General features: G+C 44.0%; 1 protein-coding gene across 2 annotated transcripts in view; it reads right to left on the bottom strand.

Moving 5' to 3' along the window:
• PTPRE (protein tyrosine phosphatase receptor type E) overlaps positions 1-19742 on the bottom strand; it is a 33743-nt gene extending 14001 nt beyond the window's left edge. Inside the window, exons 1-10 of one of the 2 annotated variants that reach the window (XM_054382508.1) lie at positions 19684-19742; positions 19353-19426; positions 16735-16871; positions 10622-10712; positions 9314-9390; positions 9155-9191; positions 8097-8194; positions 5920-6039; positions 3948-3950; positions 3722-3882 (exon numbers count right to left, since the gene is read on the bottom strand). In XM_054382508.1, coding sequence (XP_054238483.1) covers positions 3722-3882; positions 3948-3950; positions 5920-6039; positions 8097-8194; positions 9155-9191; positions 9314-9390; positions 10622-10712; positions 16735-16871; positions 19353-19426; positions 19684-19742 — 857 coding nt within the window. The remainder of the gene's footprint in view (positions 1-3721; positions 3883-3947; positions 3951-5919; positions 6040-8096; positions 8195-9154; positions 9192-9313; positions 9391-10621; positions 10713-16734; positions 16872-19352; positions 19427-19683) is intronic. The other variant, XM_054382509.1, reaches the window with a different exon arrangement.
• Between the last annotated feature and the right edge of the window lie 3361 nt (positions 19743-23103).

Raw genomic sequence — 23103 nt, 5'->3', positions numbered from 1 at the left:
TCCTTTGACTTTTTTATGTCCCTCAGCAGCCAGGAGAGGGAGCACGATCCTCATAAATCACACTACTCCAGCACTTCCAGCTCTTCCTCCCAGAGGAAAAGGGCATGGCATCCTGTGCTACGCATTAATAGCTCGCCTTTAACCTTCTCTTAGCTCACTTTGTACAGCTGCTGCTGTGGGGTCCACAAACACCTTCTGAAAGACCACAAAATCCTCTGTCCTCATCCCGATGTGCTCGAAGATCCAGATCAGTTTTCAGCCAGGAAGCATTAGGGTTTAAGTCACACCGGCAAAAAAATATTGTGCTTTTAATATGACTTAGTTCCTATGTACAGAATCACAGAATTATTGAGGCTGGAGTACACCTCTGAGATCATCAAGTCCAGCCTATGACCTAAATACCACACGAACCAAACACCCCAAAGCCCTCCTATTCCAGAGGTCTAAAGGGACAATGGAGATAAGCAGAGCCACAGAGTAACCTGGACTTCCACCAAAATTCCAAGCAACTTCTTCACAGCCCACTATAACCTTCTGCCTCCAAATCCCTCTGCATTTAATCATCAGTTTGGCAGGCCCCCCCTCTCCCTGTCTAGCCACATCCTGATCCAGTGGTCCCACCCGCCGGTCGCCCTTGGTCTCACTGACCACAGGCCACCACAGCTTCCACCCTGCAATGGCCATGACTCTCTGCCCTCACACTTCCTTTCATTCATGTTTGACCTCTGCCACTGCAAATGAGTTCACCTTGCGTCCTACTGCCCTGAGTCTCAGTTTACAGAGATTTTCCTCTTCCTGATGTGTCCAGGAAACTGCCTCTGAGCATGAGTTGCTTCATCACCAGGTTACACTTGTCCTCCGGAGAGGTTGTGGAGTCTCCTCTGGAGAGATTCCAAACCCGCCTGGACTTTGCAGTCCTGGGCAACCTGCTATAGGTGACCCTGCTTTAGCAGCGGGGTTGGACTAGATGATCTCCAGAGATCCCTTCCAACCCCCACTGTGATGGCATTCTCTGATTCACTACTCAGTCCTCTGAGCTTTCACCATGCCTGGCTTCTTCACTTCCCTTCCCTTCACTTTACAGATACAATCCCTTTTGACACATCCTTGTTTCTTTCTCATGCTTCTGCTCCAATGTTACCTGACTTCAGATCAGCACTTAATCCTTGCATGTTTCTGCTACAGCTTGTTTCACCAAACTTGACATTTGCCTTCAAGTTCCCTGATTTTATCCAACTTTAACCTGCTTCACAGTATCCCTTACTTAGCTATTCCTCAATGCAGCTCTCTGATCACTAAAAAAAAAAAATTTCTGACAACTTCTGGAAAAAAAGAATGGGCATAAAATCCTGCTTCTCCCCTTTTCCCAAATCCCTCCACTCCCATTTTACCTGTTCTTCTAATACTTCCAAATGCTAAGTTTCATAGAATGGTTTGAGTTGGAAGGGAACTTTAGAGGTCATCTAGTCCAAGGCCCTCCAAATTAGTGTTTATTAACTCCAGAAGATTATGATTGAGAGGCTTTTGTCAGAGGACTGGGTGGTATTTTTACAGAAGCCCACTACAAAAGGCTGGTTACTCACTATCGATGGGTTTCCCTTTCCTTTTTTTTCCAACAATTCAACAATGTCACATCCTGAAGAGCAACAGAAATAAAGTGTCACCTTTCTGGTCTGAAGTACTCCGGTAGCCCCCCAGCACTGACACAGCATGGGTGTTACAGTGCTCTGTTGGACCATTATATTTAAATCTCTGCAGACTTCTTTATGGTATTTTTCCATTTTCCTTTATTTTATCTTTACTTCTGCCAGTTAAACCAAGTGCAGAACTTTCTACTGGTACAAAACAAAGCTCAGGCCCAGAGTGAGTCCCCCCAGAACATCACAACAAAGTGATGAAAATTTGTGGGTTTCTCCTAAGGAAGACTACATGACACTGCTACTTTTTTTTTTTTTTTTTTTTTTTTTTTTTAAGATTCTCGTGAATGACACCTGAGAGAGAACATGAGTCTTATCAAGGCAAGATCTGTCTGGAAATCACAGAATGGTTTGGGTTGGGAGAGACCATAAAGATCATCTAGTTTCAGCTCCCCTGCCGTGGATACCTTCCACTAGACCAGGTTGCTCCAGGCCCTCTCCAACTTGGCCCTGAACACTTTCAGAGATGGGACATGTCAACCTCCCAGGGAAACCTGTTTCAGTGTCTCACCACCCTCATCAAAAAGAATTCCTTCCTAACACCCAGTGTAAATCTACCCTCCTCAAGGTTAAAAACATTCCCTCTTGTCCTGTCACTATAAGCCCTTGTAAAAAGTCCTTCCTCAACTTTCTTGTAGGCCCCTTCAGGTACTGGAAGGCCACTGAAGGTCTCCCTGCAGCCTTCTTTTCCTGGAGAAGAGAAGGAAATGATGAAACAAAAAGGCTGGCTTGGTCAGGACTAACTCTTCAAGGACTCTTGGGGAGTATTTCTAGATGTCTCACCCAAGCAAGAGAAAAAGAAACAAATGCATCAGTCTAAAACCATGTCCGCAAAAACAAGAACCAGAAAGACAAAGCCACTATTCTTTCCTTTTTATTCTGACCTCACTATGATAATTTCTCCTGAAAAGGTAATTCCTGATCACTTATGAGCTTACAGTTGCTAGAGGGATCACAATTATTCTCTTAAAACATCTATGGAGTTTGGTTGTGGTTCATTAACCTAAGATTTTAGCACAAGCCTTTAGCAGCAGGAGGTTCATGAGCGTGTGACCAAAGGGGTGGGAACATGGTCTGTGTTGGTATGCAGCGCATTGTTAAAATGACAGCCTGTAAGTCCTTAAATGCAAGCCTTTCTTCAGAAATTTCTGGGTGTTTACTGAATACTTTACATGGCTAGCTGCAATTTTATTGTGGGAGAAGTGGGGGATGAATTCTCAGAGGAACGTTTAGTGGCAAAGGTCACAGATTTGGATTACAAGTCTGTGTTTGTGACAAAGAAGATATTTATACCAAACGCTCATGGATATCGCTCATGGATACAAAAAACCCAACAAAACAACAGCTTCTGTTTAAGTATTAAAGTTACAGCAAAGACAGAGCTTTTGAAATTGTTTTTATGCCATGCTCTCAAAAACTTCAGCATCTTATTGCCCTTTGTACATATAAATATGTAAGCAAATCACAGAATCGTGGAATGGTTTGAGTGGGAAGGGACTTTTAAAGCCCAATCCCTCTGCAGTCAGCAGGGACATCCACAACTAGATCAGGTTGCTCAGAGCCCCAGACAACCTGAAATGGAATGCTTTCAGGGATGGGACATCTACCACCTCTCTGGACAAGCTGGGCCAGGGTCTCACCACCCTCAGGGTAAAAAAATTCTTCTTAAACCTAGTCTAAATACCCCTCAAACCATCACCCCATGTCCTGTCACGATAGGCCCTGCTAAAAAGTCTGTCCCCAGCTTTCTTATCAGCCCCTTAAGTACTGAAAGGCCACAAGAAGGTCTCCCTGGAGCCTTCTCTTCTCTACGCTGAACAATCCCAACTCTCTCAGCCTGGCCTCACAGCAGGGAGTTCCAGCCCTCGGATTATGTTTGTGATCCTGAAATACATATGTATATAGACAGACAAACAGACAACCTTTGTAGCCTATGAGCAGAAGATTAAAATGTAGCCTTGCTATTATACACATAATCCCAGGCCAAACTAAGAGAAGGGCTTGAAAAGCACATGCATACATACCTACAGTGAACCACAATTGGCCCAGCGTGGGCAGGATTCAGTGTTTTGACTTTTTTCAGGAATTTCAGCATCCCAATAGGTGTGAAAGGCACCCCAAAATCAGGCCAGCTGGTGAAGTGGAGCTGAGTTACCAGCCGTGGAACTTTACATCCATCATGAAGCTGCAAGGGAACACATAGACTCAGAGTCTGACATTTCATTTGTCATCCAAAGGTTTATAAACAACCTGCTGTGGTTATTTATGACTTTAATTCCTGCAGCATTTAAAGCCTGACTCAAAGAGTTGAAGTTTACAGTGTATGTAAAACACAAACACAGCATAAAATTACCATCTAGTATTAAAATGCCACTTTGCAGTGAAAACTCTTTTTGCAATATCCAAGACACACAGTTGACGTTGGTAATGGATCAAATCTTAAGTCCTTGTCACTTATAAAATCCTCACAATGCCTCTTTTCAGCAGCCTTGGATGAAACTCACAGAATTTAGTCTAAACATTCATGATCTGCATTGCTGTGAGATATCAAATGCCAGCTTTTCTGATATCATGCATGGGGGAAAAAAAAGAAAAAAAAAGGGCTGCAGCTATAATGACCAAATATTGCCAGGTTCATCTTCTGACCTACTCTTCAAAAACGAGTGAGAAGCTACCCTAAAGCAACAACAGCAGACCTCAGCATTGTTTCACCTGCATTGAGTAACCACAACCTAACCTCAAGGTTAGGAAGTGCATCTGTCTCAAAAACCTTCAGTCTGTTGGCCAGAGTCAAGGCCACTTCTTGGCCTCCTGGTTCTATAAAGCTGCTTTGTCTCCCTCAATGGATATTTAAACACTACATTGCAGAGACCAACAAGTGAAAGGCAGCCAGGTCCACTCAAACTTTCCAGCCCTTCAGCTTAACATAGAATCACAGAATGGTTTGAGTTGGAAGGGACCTTAACATGTCTCACCACCCTCAGTGTGAAACATCTCTTCCTTCTATCTAGCATAAACCTCATTGTTTCAGTTTCAAACCATCACACCTTGCCCTGTAACAACAGGCCCTGCTAAAAGGTCTGTCCCCATCTTTCTGATCAGCTCTAAGTACTCAAAGGCCACAAGACAGTATGCCCAGAGCCTTCTCTTCTCCAGGCTGAATAACCACAACTCTCTCAGTCTGTCCTTACAGAAAAGAGGTTCCAGAACTCCCATCATTGCTGTGGCTTCCTCTGTCCCTGCTCCAACAGATCCATGTCTCTTCTGTGCTGACGACTCCAGAGCTGGGCTCAGCGTCGCAGATGGGGTCTCCGCAGAGTGGAGCAGAGGGGCAGAATCCCCTCCTTCCATCTGCTGCCCAGTGTGCTGGGGATGTGATTTGCCCAGACGTGATTTGAATTCTGGGATGAGAGTGCACATTGCTGGCTGATGTTCACAGTACACACATCTCTGTCCTGGCCCTGCCTTTCCATTCTGCTTTCTGAGCACGGTTTCTCCAAGCGCTTTTATCAGCAATGCCTTATCAGTGACCACTAGTTACACCAAAGTGATCTCCAGGCTCAATCAGCAGATGCTGCTTCACAGTCCAGGGTCTGTAACTAACACCAAATGAAACCACCCATATTCTGAGAGGTTCTGAGCCCTCCATGAAGGTCCATATAGCTATGTGTGTTTTATCACCTCTCACCAACCTATGCTGTCTTCAGTCTTCAATCTGAATTAAACTGTCATCACATTACAAACACAGCAGCCCCCCATTTAAGGAGTGAGAATCTCTACATGCAAACTCATCCTGAACACCTCTCTTGTGATGTAATTTGTGCTGGAGACCAAAAGATACAACAGAAATCAAGCTGTAATGTTGGCCAACTAATATCCATGGGCTACTCCAAATACCCAAACATATTCAAATTCACTCATCTATTACGTCTGCAGTTTGTCCCCCAAACCACCAAGCCACTACTGCTGTGTTCCCTCTCCCTGCCAGTCACAAGGAAGGATTTTCAGTGGCCAAAAGAAACTGAGCAGAACATCTTGCAATCCATTAATCTGTTAGTGCTGAACTGCAGAGCTTGCTTCCCTGCCTAGGAGAGGTGTCACATCTTCCCCAACTGCAAACATGTTTAACTAATTTCCTGAATTCCTTTTAAGCAAGTGTTTGACATTCTAAGAAGCTGCTTTAAAATGAAGACCCAGAAAGAGCATCATGACTGCTACTGACCGACTGAACGCAGAACTTGCGGATGGTGTAGTCCACCAGAACGATGCAATCTTCCACTGACACCCGGATGTTCCCATAGGTCCAGCACCCTTGGTCAGGCCAATACTGGTAGCATTTTTCCTGTAAAAACACAGAGTGAGCGTTAGAACACTGAGGCTGCTTTTATTGCTGGTCACTCATAAAACAACAGAAGTATGAGTGTCAGTATGTAGAGTGCCTCATCTGGCTTCATACCACTTCGACACTTTGCTAGCGCACTGATGCTTAAATTTATGTAGAGAATCATAGAATGTTTTCGGTTGGAAGGGACCTTTAGAGATCATCTAGTCCAACTCTCCCTGCACTCAGTAAGCGCATTAGGCTGGAAGAGGGTAGATTTAGACTGGATATTAGGAAGAAACTCATTACAGTGACAGTGGTGAGGCAACGGAACAGGTTGCCCAGAGAAGCTGTGGATGTCCCCTCCCATGGAAGTGTTCAAGGCAAGGTTGGATAGGACCCTGAGCAACCTGGTCTAGTGGAAAGCATCCCTGCCCATGGCAGGGGGTTAGAACTAGATGATCTTTAAGGTCCTTTCCAACCCAAATGATTCTATGATTCTACAATCTTCAACTACAGCAGGTTGCTCAGAGCCCCACACAACCTGACCTGGAAGGGCTCCAGGGGTGAGGCATCTACCACCCTCCCTGGGCAACTTGGACCACAGCCCCAACATGCTCAGCATAAGAATTTTCCTCCTTCTTTCTAGTATAAATCCCCCCACTTATAGTTTAAAACATCACCCCTTGTCCTGTCAAAACAGGTCCTGCTGAAAATGAAAAGTCTGTCCCCATCTTTCTGATCTGCACTGAAGGGCCACCAGAAGTTCTCCCTGGAGCCTTCTCTTCTCCAGGCTGAACAACCTCAAATTTTCAGCCTTTCTTCATGTGAGAGATGCTCCAGAGAAGGTGAGAATAGCTTTTAAGTTGTTTTTCAACCTAACCAGACCTGAACAACTTCTCGTTTGGGTTTTTCATTCAGGGGTGCCCAACTGCTGGGACTCAGATGTCTTGACCCTGTTTTTAAGCTTTAGTTGTAGTTGGTCAGAAACATGAGGCAGTCCTTATTTGGAGTCAGCAGGAACATCCAGATTTAACAGTTCTGGCATCTTATATTGGGAATAGGCTCTTCTTACAGACTGCCTTTCTTGTTTGAGCTTCACCAAGCAATACTACAATTACAGTAAAATAAGGCAGTGTGAAGAGCCAGACAATGAATGTCCATCCTCGTAACCGCAAAAACGCACAAAACAGGTACAAAGCCCAACTTTCATGCAGTGATATGCCACACCACATCTCACAAGTGTGTCCTCATCTCCTTCCCAAGCCCAGCCATTGCTGCTTAGCCCTGTATTTCCACATTGGCAGGAGAGGTCACCCCTGAGAGACAGGAAAAGCACAGCTCTCCAACACTGAGTGGCTTCTGCCTCCTTTTCCTCCTCCCTCCCACAGCCACCAAGGAAACAAGTTTTTGTTCTCCAGCATAAGGTTTTGAGGACTTTATACTTTAAATAAGGATATAGCATGCTCGGTGTGGCACTGTCCCCCAGGGGAAAAGAAAATAATTTAAATCTATCTTTTATGTTTCTGGTGACACATTTCATTAATACTTCAACTTAGTTTCTCAAGTCCACAAAGCAGGAATGAAGTGTTTCATGCTTGTCATGTGCATCTCAGCATTCAGAAAGCCTCATGCAATGGGAGGAGTGAGAAGTGTACGAGGAAGGATAAGGGGGACAGGAGCAGCAACACTCACAAAGCAGCAGCTTTGGTTTCCAATTGTTTTCTGCACGTGCCAGAAAGCATTCTGAAACCTAATGCTCAGAAAAATGAAGTTTTAAATCTTCATTTCTAACCAAACCCACCCACAAAGTTCAACCTTATGCAGTGATAAACCCCAGGCACAAGAATTTGCATTTGGCCATGGGTTGTGCACCACAAAAATTAGATAACCATTTTTTTCCTTGAGATCACCTTACATAAATTTGTTCTTTGGAAATGAAAAGTGTGTTTATGAGCAGAAGCTCAGATGTGTTAACAGGGACTGAAGAAGGAAGTGGTCAGAAGGGTGGCTGCCCACGGGCGCTGTTGGAGAACACCCTCATCAAGACATCCTGGAGCAAACTGAAAGCTCATTACCTCTTTTCTTTCTTTCAGGTTGGTTAACATGACGATAATGGCTGACTTCTGCTCCCATATCATCCTCCAGAAATCATTAACTGTCTCTTGCTTTGGACCTGCAGACAGAAGACAGCTCTGCTCAAGAGGGATAGAGGCCAACACATTGCAGTATAGAATCATAGAATCCTTTTGGTTGGAAAAGATCTTCAACATCATCAAGTCTGACCGTTACCTAACTCTACCAAAGCTGGTGCTAAGCCATGTCCCTCAGCACCACATCCCTGTTTCTTTTAAACACCTCCAGGGATGGGGATTCAACTACCTCCCTGGGGAGCCTGTTCCAGTATTTGAGAACCCTTTCAGTGAAGAAGTTTCTTCTACTGTTCAGCTTAAACCTCTCCTTGTGCAGCCTGGGGCTATTTCCTCTTACCCTTTCACTTGTTACCAGAGAGAAGAGACCAACCCCCACCTCACTACAATCTCCTTTTAAGGAGTTATAGAAAACCAGAAGGTGTCCCCTCAGCCTCTTTTTCTCCAGGCTGAACAACCCCAGTTTCCTCAGTTGCTCCTTGCAAGAGTTGTTCTCTGGACCAGTTACCTGTGAACACAATGAACCATTTTGGGAGAGTTGCTCATCATGCTCTGAAGGACAGGAGTAAAGGGCAGGGGCAGCTATTGCTTTGTGGCTGGGATTGCTGGGACAAAGTTCCCACAATTTGTGACTAAATAAAACGTAAGAATTCATGTGAAAATGCTAATTTCTGTTTCTGGATCACTTAGAAGGAAAGTATGAAAAGAGACATCAATTTTCAACCCCTCAGTGAGCTGATGAAAAAAAAAAAAAGAGAAGCAAGGTGGAGGTGGAAGAGAGAAGGTAAAACTCTGCTTAGAGCAGGATCTGCAGGGTTAAAGGCTGTGGATTACCTCACACTCACTTGAATGTCATTTCAACTGTAACCTCTAAATCTCACTCATATTTGGCCACCACATACAGCTGAAAATAACCTTTCAAACATGTCTAAAATTAAATATATTCAGCCTTAAGTTACAGAAAACAGAGAGATGAGAATAATTACCTTGTGCGGCTATAAATTTGTTCTTTTCTTTGTAACCCTGTGGAAATAAAATACCACAGCAGTTAAAAGATGAAAGGCCACAGAGGATGTTTCAGAAAAAATACTTATTTTATTCACAAAGCTTGCAGTTGGGCCAACAGTGGACAACTGTAAACTTACATCTATATACGATGCATTAATGTAGTCTGAAGATGGGACTCCATCGATTTGGGTCAAAATCACTCTGGAATGATCATCTAGAAGAAAACACATTACAAGTATATTTGCATGAGCATGAACATGAAATATGTTATTTCCTTGCAAGCTAAGAATATACTTCCCAAACCAGCTCTCTCCTGTACTGTCCCTAGTTCTCATCAAGAAATTTTCTCCACAAATGTCTTAGTATCACAGAATCATTTTGGTTGGAATAGACTTTTAAAATCATTAGTTTCAACAGTTAATCCAGCAGGGGTGACCGGGCAGTGAAGCATGTCCTTCAGCACCACCTCTACATGGCTTTTAATCCCTTCCAGGGATAGAGACTCCACTGCTCTTCTGTGCAGCCTGTTCCAGGTTTTGACAACCCTTTTGGGGATAAATTTTTCCTAACGTCCAACCGAGCACCACTTGAGGAACCCAGCACTCAAGGTTTGGCCTCACCAGTGCTCAGTACAGGAGCACAGTCACTTTCCTAATCCTGCTGGCCACACTATTGGTGATCCAGGACAGGATGCTGTTGGCCTTCTTGGCCACCTGGGCACATGCTCGCTCATCTTCAGCCAGCTGTTGACCAACATCCCAAGGTCCTTTTCCACTGGGCAGTTTCCAGCCACTCTGCCCCAAGCCTGGGGCATTTGTGGGGTTGTTGTGACTCAAGTGGAGGACCTTGCACTTGGCCTTGTTTGGCTTCATCCCATTGCCCTCAGCACATTAATCCAGCCTGTCCAGGTCCCTTTGAAGAGCCTCCCCTACCCTCAAGCAAATCAACACTCTTTCCCAGCTTAGTGTATTCTGAAAACTCAGAGGGTGCCTTGATCCTCTCAGCCAGATCACCAACATAGTGAATTGGCCCCAGTACTGAGCCCTGGAGAACACCACTTCTGATCATCTCTCTACTGTATTTGCTTTACTCCCATACCTAGAGCTCACTGGGCCTGCTGCTTTACAATACTTAAAGTGCAAAATTCTCCATATTTGCTTGCCCCAAACTAACTTGAGATCCTAAAATATCCACTTGACATAATGTAATGTGGTAGAACCCTATGAGAGCTAAGGCTTTATAGCACAGCACTTGGTAACTGCCACAGAAAAACCTCACAGGAAGAGATCAGTTCTAGACAGAGGCCACAAAGCAAACAAGTTTTGCATTCTAATATATGAAGGACTTTTGTGACCAGGGAAATTGTATTACTTGAATCTTTTCAATAAATGGATACTACTACCCAGAGTTAATTGTTTGATTTAAAAGAAAAGGGAATGTCTTACATGGCAGGATGTTAGGATATCTGTTTTTCTCCCTGTTTTCTTCCTTGTTTGCCATTTCAAATGTTCCCTGCACATATCCAGGTGTTAAAGACTGAAACAAATGAAAGAAATACAGAAATTGATGTGTTAGAGAACAGTCAACTTTTGACTGCACATGGCTTGGAGAAGACCTACATTGCTACACATTGCCTTCCACCCAACAGACTTAAACACACTTTCATTACTCTCTAACAGGAAACAACATCCTGGCAGATTTCACTACAGCAAACAAGCTCAGCAGTTTGGAAAAAAAGAAAGAAAGAAAAGAAAGTCATTTTTCCACCCGAGATGGCAGTTATATAGAAGATTGTTAGAGCTGCCGCTTGAAGCTGCCATCTGCTGTAGTGATTCACAGCGCCATGACCCAGCCCTGCGACGCTCGCTCGAGCTCAGCTCTGACAGCTACTTTTAGCCCTAACAGTTGGTTTAATAGCGTAAATTGAGTTTGATTGTTAACAGGTCACTGCTAAGAACATCAAATATCCAACATCTTGCTAGGATCTGCAGGTGAAGGCCCAACTTGAAAGGGAAGAAAAAATAAACCACGCCGAAAGCTGCTGTACGAGTCAAATTCTGCAAGTAATCAGCAAGATCAATGACTCTAGATAAATTTAGTTGAGCTTAAAAAAAGCTTCAGTCTTGCAGAGCAATCAAGTGAAAGGAAGAAACAGAGAGGAAGAGGGTGAAAATGACAGCAAGGAGAAGCTCCCTCCATCAACACAGCAGAAGCTGAGGTGGCACCACCAGGGTCAAGTGGTCAAGCATGGGCTGTGGCAGACAGCCCAGAGCAAGGGGAGAGTCAGAAAAGGCTCCATTCACGAGGCTCTGCACTTCTAGTTGCCTCCTCACTGCAAACGCTGTAAAGAAGATCCAGACTGCATCAGGGTTCTTGTACTCAACTCTCCAAAACCACAGTGAGAGCATATTGGATCCTACCAAGGTAAAAACCCAGTGGTTTGGGAATGCACAACCACCTCCTCCCATCATTTTTCCACCCACCACTGCCCAGTCTGAATCATGTAGGGGAAGGGATACAAATGGTAACCAACCATGCAACTTCAAGCAACTATGCCTGCATGGTTGGCAGAGCAGAGCATGAAATTTCCCATTAAAACATCACTCCATGTTGTCAGGGTGACTTGGGATAAAAGGTGAGTGTGGGGAAGACTTCTCCACCACAGAGGAAACATCAATGTGCCCTTGTGGGTTTGGTTTAAACTTGTGAGTGTAAGTAAAAGAAAGGAGAGAGGAGATTAAAGATTAGTTGAAGCAAGCTGCTTTTAGAAAATGCTAAATTCCTTATTTGAATGAATCACAGACTACCCAGCATGATGGGGTTGGAAGGGACCTCTGGAGATCTAATCCAACCCCGCCTCCGCCGCACCCACTATATCAGGGTCACCCACAAGAGGTTCCCCAGGATCACAAAGCCCAGGTGGGGTTGGAAGGTCTCCAGAGAAGGAGACTCCACAACCTCTCTGGGCAGCCTGCTACAGGGATCCATCACTCTCACACCAAATATGTTTTTCTTCATGTTCAGGCAGAGTCTCAAGGGTTCAAGCTTGTGCCCACTGCCCCTTGTGCTGTCACTGGGCACCACTGAAAAGAGCCTGGCCCCATCCTCTCAACTCCCACCCTTTAGATATTGATCAGCATTGAGAAAAATCCCCTCCCAGGCTGCTCTTCTCCAGGCTAAACAGCCCCAGGTCTCAGCCTTTCCTCTTCACAGAGATGTTCCAGTCCCCTCAGAATCTTTCTAGCCTCTGCTGGTCTCTCTCCAGTAGCTCCCTGTCTCTCTTGAACTGGGGGAGCCCAGAAATGAACACTCCAGATGCAGCCTCAAATGAGCCATGAACGAAAACCATGCTTTTGCTAATTAAAGTACATTTAGAATTTATGAAACACAGAAACTTAATTAATGTTTTGCATAAAAAGAGATAATTAGCACTTCAAACATGGTTTCTTCAAACTTCAAAAGTCAGGCAACAAATTCCCAATGAACAGTCATGTAAGTTCTGCACCTTCATGTGGAAAACACATGCGAAGTAATTATCCAGGATGAGAGGAAATGGATTGAAGCTTGAGGAGCGTAGCTTTAGACTGGATATTAGGAGGAAATACTTTACAGTGAGAGTGGTGAGACACTGGAACAGTTTGCCCAGGGAGGTCATAGGTGCCCCCTCCCTGGATGTGTTCAAGGCCAGGCTGGAGGGGGCCTTGAGCGACCTGGTCTAGTGGAAGGTGTCCATGCTCATGGTGGGGGGATTGGGACTACATGATCATTAAGGTCCCTTGCAACACAAACCATTCTATGAATCTATGAATCTCTGGTAAAAAAACCTCTTCATTTCCTGCTCCTCACTCCTGCAAGGCCCTGACCTCTCATTAGAAACCTCCTCATGCCCTGCAGCACAACTTAGGGTGGGTGCTAAACCTCAGTGCAAGGATACAGCTCATTTCACTGCTCCCACCCATCTTCAGAGAGGAAAATGTGATTCATCGAGGACGTACTTCATCACATTCTCTCCATCACCGCACAAATCACAAGACGTTGATGAGTCCTGGTGGCACTGGTCATCTGCTGCCACCACAGTCCTATCCCACTTCACCAGAATCCTAAAATATTTCTGAAGCACCTGAGGGACTCAGTCTCACTTCCTTTTTAATTTTTGATTCCCAATGAAGGATCCACAAGGACATCTCAATCAAGTCAAAATTAAAATTTTAAAAGAAAAGTCTTCGAGGAAGCTCTTCAGACATTAACCTGAAAATCAAGGCGATAAACCATCACAAATTTCAAAGCTGCAGCTCATCTTGTGTTCTGGATGACAAGCAGAGGTAAGGGTCCATACAGAAAGGAATATGCGGTTTTCCTTGTTTTTTTCCCCATGCTTCCAAAGAAACAAAAACAATAACTAAAAAAAAAGGCAACTGAAGGCAGAAGGAGCCTCTGCAATTTTGGTCAGGGTGCAACAAGTGCAAGGTTTTTCTTCATAATTTAAGCTTTAAGGATATAATCAAAAGTATTGAAGAACACCACTAGGAACATAAATCTAAGGGAAATATCCTCAAAGGTCTTTCTGTCTGCTGCTTGTCCTGGTCTGCCAGCAATGGTTTTGTTTTATCATCACCAGAAAAATCACTTGGGACACTTGGGAAATAATATCTTTGCCTGGTGCGCTGCTGACCTACAAGACTCAGTGTTTGGCCTGAATCTATTTGGCACTCACAGCTGAGACCCTGTGTCTGCATCCCCCCTGACATATTAAGTCAGGCTGTGTGAAGCAAACACTGCAGCAAGCAGAGATTCCTCCCAGCAGATCCCCATCAGCTCAGTGTCCCCAGCACAGGGCTGCAGTCCGGATCCACCACAGCTTAGAAACCCCCACACAAGTTGTGCCAAGGGGACAGCTTAAGACCCATCCAAAAACAGTAGGATCAGCTTCAAGTGGCAGATACAGGTGTAACCTCAGATAGTGGAAAGAGAGCATGGAGTTCAGGACTTCCATGTGCTGGTGGATGCTCTCAAGGAGGGGTCATCATACAGATGTCTGTGCTGAAGAATCATAGGATGATTTGGGTTGGAAGTGACCTTTAAAGGAAATCTAGTCCAACCCTCCTGCAATTGGCAGGGACGCCTTCAACTAGAGCAGAGGTTACTCAGAGCCCCAAACAACCTGACCTGGAATGGTTCCAGGGATGGGGCACTTTCCATCTCTCTGGACAGTCAGCATTAAAAAAAAAAAAAAAAAAAATCTTCCTTCTCAGGCCCTGCTAAAAGTCTGTCCCCAGCTTTCTTACTGGCTCCTGTAAATACTGAAAGGCCACAAGGTCTCCCCAGAGCCTTCTCTTCTCCAGGCTGAATAACCCCAACTCTCTCAGCCTGGCCTCACAGCAGAGGGATTCCAGTCTTCCCGTCATTGCTGTGGCCTCCTCTGGCCCCACTCCAACAGGTCCAATGTTTCTCCTGTGATAAGGACTGCAGAGCTGAACCCCACACTGCAGGTGGGGTCTCAGCAGAGCAGAGGAGCAGAATTCTTGCCCTTGACCCGTTGCCCATGCTGCTGGGTGTGCAGCCCAGGACATTGCTGGCTTCTGAGTGCACACTGTCCATTTATGTCCAGCTTTTCACTCACAAGGATCCCCCATGTCCTTCTCCACCCCTTCATCTCCCAGCCTATAATGCCATTGGAGGTTGCCCTGATGGAGGCACAGGACCGTACTCTCTTTGAACCTCATGAAGTTCACACAAGCCCACCTCTCAAGCTTCTTCAGGTCCCTCTAGCATGTCAACTACCAAAGCTGTTGCTTTCTCAGCCCCCTTCTTCCCAGTGCTGCACCAACAGACTGTTTCTCAGCTTTCCTGGCTCCTGCTACAATCTCTCTGATTTCCAACCGTCTTTCACCCTTTCTTCCCCTCTCAGGCTTGAGCACACAGCTCATGAATCATCTAAAGCAGCCACAGGACATACTTTGGAGGGGAAAAAAAAAAATCACCTGAAGCATCAAGACTTTCTGTGCCATCACTGCTCCAACTGCTCATTCATGGGGACTGGAACCCAGTTTTCAGACTCAGTACTTGTGCACAGACAAATTCATAGGCTTACAGCATGGTGCAGGAAATGGTCCAAGCAAAGCAGGTTTTAAAAATAAAAATAGATGCTTGTTTTACTGCTAACTGCAGAATGTATTAATCATGAGACTCAAAATTCACAAGTGCACAACTTGTCAAATGAGTTTTCACATTCATTTTGTTGACTTTGATAAATATCTTCACAATGCTCTCTCTCTGAGAAGGCAAAGAAATTAGGTGCTTTAAATATATCAAACAAATTGCAGATGCAAATCGTGGAATGGTTTAGCTTAAAAAAGACCTTAAGATCATTGAGTCCAACCACTGACCCACCACTGTCAGGTCACCACTAAACCATTACCCTCAGCATCACAGCTACATGGCTTTGAAACCCCCTCCAGGGATGGGGACTCCACCACTGCTCTGGCAGCCTGTTTCAGACCGTGAGAATCCATCTGGGGAAGAAATGTTTCCTACTGTTCAAGCTAAACCTTCCCTGGTGCAACTTGAGGCCATTTCCAGGCGAAAATATACTCATCACTTTGGGTTCCTCCATAGAAACCAGCAGCTCACCACAGACTTGGCTGAAGACTTATCTACACAACCACACACAACTGAAGCTTGGCTTACGAGCAGAAAAGAAAATCTCCTTTCTGCCAAGGCAATGCTCCAAAGAAAAACCCTTCAAGCTGAAACACTTCATAGAAACATATGGGGACAATCATTAAAAGACCTGTTGTGACAGGGCATGGGATGATAGCTTTAAACTAAACAAGGGAGATTTAGACTAGGGAGAAGGAAGAAACTTTTTATACTGAGGGTGGTGAAACATTGGCCCAAGTTGCCCAGAGAGGTGGTAGAAGCTCTACTCCTGTAAACATTCCAGGTCAGGCTGGATGGGGCTCTGAGGAACCTGATCTAGTTGCAGATGTCCCTGCTGATTGCAGGGAGGTTGGACTAGATGACCTTTAAAGGTCCTTTCCAATCTAAAGCATTCTATGATTTTAGGTGCAAGTAGGGAAGCAATGGGATAATAACAAAGAGCTAAAGGTCTAATTGCCCAAAAGCCAGTCAAACCTCACTAGGGCAATATTACAGACCACATTGTTTCTTCTGCTCTGAGTACTTCCCATAGAGATAAGACATTCAGACCTCCACTGCCACCAAGAAATCAATGCTAAAGTGATTCGCAGTCAATTTTCCTCTCCTCCAGCTTTCAGGCAGACACTAAGGACCACCTTTAGAGGTTAACATGTGTCAAACAGTTATATATTGCACATTTGGCAGGAATGGAATATGAAGCAGTTAACATTCTAGATTTTGTTCAGATAAAGATTTACCACCCTGACAGAGCACACACAACCAGTACCAGCACACCCACACAAGTGCTGAGGCTCTGAGACAGCAGCATCACGCACAAAGCACTTCTATACTTGCAGGTATTTTATTTTGCCCCCTCATTTGCACCATGCAGCCACCGGCTCCAAACGTGAGGACTTACATTAAACTCCTCCCTGAAGAGCTTCCCTTCATCCGCTGATCGCATCCGTATTTCCTCTTCCAGATTTTCCACTGGAATAGGGAAATACTTTTTGGGGCCTGAGGGAGATCTACTGAGCAGCATGACCCGTTGCTGTTCTGTCAGTACAAGGAAAATACACATTAAAGGCATGTCCAGAGCAACAAGCTATTTCCAGCTACAAATTAATTTTTATGCTGGAAGATGTCAAAACATGCTTTACTCATGAGACTTGAATTGGTGCTAAAGCTGATTTAAATGAAATTAAAAAAAAAAAAAAACAAACCACAGGTCAAGTAGCTCCTTTGAGCATACAATAAATTCAAGTAGAACCACTATTAATAAAAAAAATGGTTTCTGAATGTATGCCAGATTAAAATGTGACCAGATTTTATTTAGAAAAGGAGAAGGTTTCTTCTGCTGATGAAGAGATCATCAAGACAAATCCAACCTGGTCTTGTCCCTTCCCTGAAGGTGTTCAAGACCAGGCTGGATGAGGCCTTGAGCAACCTCATCTAGTGGAAGGTGTCCCTGCAAGTGCCAGAGGTGGTTGGAACTAGATGGTCTTCAAGGTCCCTTCCAACCCAAACTATTCTATGAATCTATGAATCAATCCAGAGCTGCTCTGCCACATGGCAGGGACAGCTCTTAATATCTGTCTCCAAAGAGATGTTGCTAGATTGAGAACGAGACCAACTCAAGTGCAACTACTATTAGTAAAACTAATGGTTTCTGTATTTACACCAGATTAAAATGTGACAAGTTTTATTTAGAAAAAGGAGAAGATTACTTCTGCTGATGAAGAGATCATCAACCCACGGGGCAAGGACAGCTCTTAACATCTATCTCCAAAGAGATGTTGTAACTTAGTTCACTTGTTAAGAGGAAAAAAAAAAAAAAAACAAACTAAAGCAAAAAAAAAACATCAAAATCACTAAAAACTTCAACCTGGTAGACAACAGAAGCTCTGCACTTAGTCATCCTGTTACTCAGTTGCCCCAGATCACACAACCCCAGCATCCAATTACTCCGTAGCAGCATAGTTTGGTACAGGGATTGCTGTGAGCACTTCTTGCCACCTAGACCTTGGCTCACATGAGGAAATAAAGCCCTAGGACACTTTCACACCTCCTCAGGAGCACAATTTGCCATCTGGGAATTGCAATGAGCATCCCTATGGGGTGGCTGGAAGAGGTGGAGGGATTAAAGTCACATTTTGGTGACGACAAGTTTTATTTACAACCATGGGCCAACAGAAAAGCAGACCACTTCCCTACACACTGATTATGGTGGTGTGATTTCACAGAATCACACAAAACCCCAGCATAAAGCAGGGCTGGAAGGGACCTCTGGAGATCGCCTTGTCCAACATCTCCCTACTAAAGCAGGGTCAACCATGGAAGGTTGCCCAGGATCACAATGTACAGGCAGCTTTGGAATCTCTCCAGAGAAGAAGACATAACCTCTCTGGACAGCCTGCTCCAGGGCTTCCACACCCTCAGAGGAAAGGAGTTCAGATGGAACCTCCTGGGTTCCAGTTTGTGCTCATTGTCCCTCATCCTGTTACTGGGCACCACCGAAAAGAGTCTGGCCCCATCCCTCTGCCCCTCACTCTTTAGCTCTTGCTGAGCATTGAGAAGATCCCCTCTCAGTCTGCTCTTCTCCAGACTAAACAGGACCAGGTTTCTCAGCCTTTCTTCCTCAGAGATGCTCCAGTCCCCTCAGCATCTCTGCAGACCTCCAAGACTCACAAACTACAACCCACTGCTGGCTGCACTAACCATTCATCACTCAAGGGCACTACCCAGAAGGAGGCCACCGCAGAGCTCTCCAAACCATGCTCGTGGGGGTTCCCATGCCCAAGAGCCAACCCAACAGGAAGCTGAGTGGTATATTTAGGGGTTTGACTTTCTCTCTGACTGCCACCCTGTTTATTAACCCATCTTCAGTCATAGGCAGCAACGTGAAACTGACACTAAGTTTTTCCTCTCTGTTATGGATGAAGTAATTTCTAAGCAAGAAACAGATGGCTAGGTTTGAACTGAGCCTCACAGAGCCACCCCCCCTCTAACAGAGAAACCCAGCACACCAAAAAAACAGTGGAAAAGATTTGCAACCCCTGAAAGAGTTTTAGTTTTGTGCCTCTGGCTTATAACCCTGCCCTGTCTCATGTCCTTCCCTGTTTCTCTTTACGTTCAGGAACCAGTCAGTAATTTCACGAGTTAAGTACCTTCTTCTTTTGAGTTTTTTTCCCCCTTTTAAGAAGAAATACTGCAATTCTTTCTCTAAATACAAAGATCACAGTGCCAGAAACCTGGATCTCAGCTGGCATCCTAATAAAACATATATAGAGAGCACAAGAAACATTTACAAAGGCACATTTGCTGTATTACAACGTAAAGTGAAAGCAACTGAAAGTTAAGACTGTATATACAGATGAGGAGCCATACAAGAGGGACCTCTGTTTTTTAAACTGTTTTCTCTTTAAGAACAATCCTGTAGCTTATACACAAAAAGCAAACACAACTGAAGAGCAGAATTCTGAAGGAGGAAACGAGTGTGTATATACACAAACAAAGGGAAAGTAAATCTCTCCATACCTTGTTCTTCTAAGATCCCATTTGGCATCTTTTTGTCCCCAGAGTTCACAACAGCTTTCCTGTGTCTTCTGAACCTGAAATACACACACCACTGAGTAACTCTGTTGAAAGGCAACAAGCATTTTCCCCAAATCAATCTTTACCAACCATGTAATTTGGGAGAAGCTCTTTCTGTTCATCTTCACAGCGAGAGCCACCGCTACTGTGACAACCTCCTCTGCGCTGTGATGGAGGCTTCTGCCTCCCCAGAAGCGCATGTTTCATTTCCTTGTTAGATCATATCGAAACAAGGCTCAGCTACTTCTGCATACAGAACTCCACACAGCCCTACCTGAAAAAATAGCCAGCCAACAGGATGAAAATGATGAAGACCAGGAGCAGAATCAGCATCGAAGTCAGCAGGTCTTTGTGTAAATTGTTCTCCTCTGTAGAGTCTGTGGATTGAACACAAAGAACAAGAAATTTTAGAGAGACAGATGGGCTAATCCAGTACAGAAAGTGTGCTCAGTGTATCCAAAATCTGTGGTTCTAACTAACAATCTGCCTGTACTTAATGAAAGCACCCAAATTATTTAATATGCAAAGCTAAACCTGAAAAGTTCCATTTATTCCTTTTTGGTTTTACTCTTATATTTTCCTCCTTCAAAAGCACACCCAAACTACCTGCTGCTGAAGAGACCGAGGATATTTTTTTGAATGACTGCTTCAATTAAGAATTTACTTGTAGACAGAGCAAGCTGAATTAGGCACAAGGTATTAAGCTAAATTTGAAGCCCATTCAAATTTTGCTGTTTGCTGTTTCTCAGGCAGACAGAAATCATAAGATTGCCACTGCTGGTACAGATTTTATTAACTTCAGAGATACAAACAATATTTAAAACACATGTAAGAGTCCTAAACACTGCTGCTCCCTGCCATCAGGCTGCAAAGCACATGCTCAGCTTGATGGAGGGGAAAGGCAGGAGGGGATGGTGCAAGTTGCAGCATCTTCTATGGTTTCCATTTTATGTTTTATACTATATTGCAGAATCCCAGCATGGTGGAGGTTGTAAGGGATCTGTGGAGTACATCTAGTACAAACTCCTTGCTAAAGCAGGGTCACCCACAGCAGGTTGCCCAGAATCACAATGGCCAGGTGGGTTTGGAATCTCTCCAGAGAAGGACACTCCACAGCCTCTCTGGGCAGCCTGCTACAGGCTCCAGCACTCTCACAGAAAAGAAGTTTCTCCTCAAGTTTAGGACAGGAAAGAAGTTTCTCCTCAAGTTCAGATGGAACCTCCTGGATTTGTTTGTGCCTATTCCCTTTATCTGTCACTGGGGACTACTCACTGAAAAGAGTCTGTCCCCTTGGCACTTGCCCATTAGATATTTCTAAGCATACACATATATAAGAACAAGTAGAAATGATGAGACTTTTAACAACTACTCAGAATGGAAATTACAAAAATATGTCTAGTATAAATTGCAAAGCTCATCTTTCTGCTAATTGAGATTTTATGTGACTCTCTACCTTTCAGTTTCATTATGCTTCTGTAACCTTTTAATTCTACCAAACGATTCAATATAGAACACTTTAAAATCATTAAAATCCCAACAGGTTTCATTTAAGAGAGTAAATCCCTCTGTTTTAGCCTTCAGCAAGCAAAATGCAACCCTGCTACTTGGTTTTCATAAAATGGTTTGGGTTGGAAAGGACCTTTAAAGGTCATCTAGTCCAACCCTCCTGCAATCAGCAGGGACATCTGCAAGTAGACCACTTCCAGCCAGAAAAATAAATCCAAGTTAGTGTAACAGCAGTGATAAAAACCTTGCTAAGTGGGAAGGATGAGGCCCTCACTCCTGGAACTTACTGCCCGTGCAAGAAAATATAGAAAGAGATCCATCTTTCCTCAGTTACAAAGGGCCATCTGAGGGCAGCAACCCATGCTTAGGGAAGGCATCTATGAGAATGGTTCCCTGGGGATCCAGACCTCCCAGTTTCTCCAGCACTACACTAGCCTTCCTCAGGCCCCTTCATTTGTTTAGAAATCTCACCAATATACACCCTTCCATGTTTAAAGCATTTTTGTGGCTGCTGGGGTGTTTGGTTGGTTGCTTGTTTTTTTTTTTTTTTTTTTTTTTTTTTCTTTTAAACCATATTCATACACTTTCAATGAGTTCTCCACCACTCCTACAGTGGTCTTGAACAGCAGCAGTGATTCTCCCAATATCTCTTGCATTTATACTCTCCTAAACCCTTTCTTTTCGCTTACTTGCAGAAAAGTAAGAGATTTTTTGAAGAGATTTTGACTCCTCAAGCCTTGACATAAGATATCATGAAAACACAAGATTAAATATATAGGATCACATAATACTTGCAATATAATAGACAAGAGCTCATACAGATGAACTGAATGTCCAGAACTGATTGCTGCAAAATTGTTTGAGTGTTGATTTGTATCTCATGAGCAGCTAGAAATTCTCTGGATGCTCAAGCAGGGTATTAGGACAAGGAAAAATTTCCTTTAGAGGCATAAGAATACCAAGGAAAAAAAGGTATTTCAAGCTGACATAATAGCACAAAGAAAGGGAAGGGACTAACATGCATGAAACTTGACACTTAAGAGGTAAGTCTATATATAAAAGTGACAAGCATGACAAAATTGTAATCAGAAACCACCACTTGACAGGGGTTCAGAAAATCCCTATTGGAAGGAGTATCTGGATGAACCTCCACCACTAGAAACAGCTTAACAACTTCTAATTAATCACAGAATCATAGAATTTGGGTTGGGAAGGACGTTCAAAGATCATCTTGTTAAACCTCACAGCAGTCGGCAGGGGTTCAAGCGGAGCAGGTTGCTCACAGCCCAGTCCACCCCGACCTGGAATGGTTCCAGGGATGAGACATCTATTGTTTCTATTGACATCTATTGTGGTGCTTAGCAGGACTACATTCAGTATAAAAACGTCTGACAAAGAAACAAACAAACAAAAATATCTAATTTTGCCCCTCCCAGGCAAACAGAAGCCACTTTAGTCTACTTTTGACTCAGTATCTCAGAATCCTCCAGGATTTAGGAGTTTGGTGTTAGTTCTCGTCATTGGCTCTGTATCAAGACCCATGACACAAGGAAGGGAAAAAACATGAGTCACAGGGCATTAAAATTTCCCTCAGTTCATTACACAACACAAAAATCACTTCCTTTCAGAAGAACTGATGAGCCTCACACCATGTTTCTGGGGTATCTTGAGAAAACAGATTCCCTGATATACACAGAAAGATTCAATGCAACCCAGGAGACAACCTCCTCCAGACAACTGCCTCTATTGCTTTAGTTATGGACAGAGCACCCCTTTAATGACTGATGCAAGTCTCAGCATCAAGATCTCACCTATCCTTCCACCATTTCTCAAGGAAATTAGGTCAAAACCCATGAACAGCCCTTTCTTCCTGGCACATGGGCACATTTGTTTCCAAAGCCTTATGGTGGCACACCAATGACTTCACCCCTGCAAATCCTGTGTGGAAGGTGTGGACTTAAAAAGTTTAATATAATATCTGTATTTTCTTTAGTACCTCCATGGGTAATTTTATAAACCCCAAAATTATTTCAGAGCCCCCAAATTACAAAAGACATTTACAACCATGCTCAAGCCATTGTAGACTCAGAGGCTGAAAGACTTTTGGCCAACACTACTTTCTACATATTAAGTGGGATATTAAGGGAAGACTGAAAGACAGACCTGAAATAGACTTTTAAATCAGTGC

This window comes from Indicator indicator, chromosome 7, assembly GCF_027791375.1.
Source record: "Indicator indicator isolate 239-I01 chromosome 7, UM_Iind_1.1, whole genome shotgun sequence".
Lineage (NCBI taxonomy): Eukaryota > Metazoa > Chordata > Aves > Piciformes > Indicatoridae > Indicator > Indicator indicator.
This window is presented reverse-complemented; position numbering and strand designations above follow the sequence as displayed.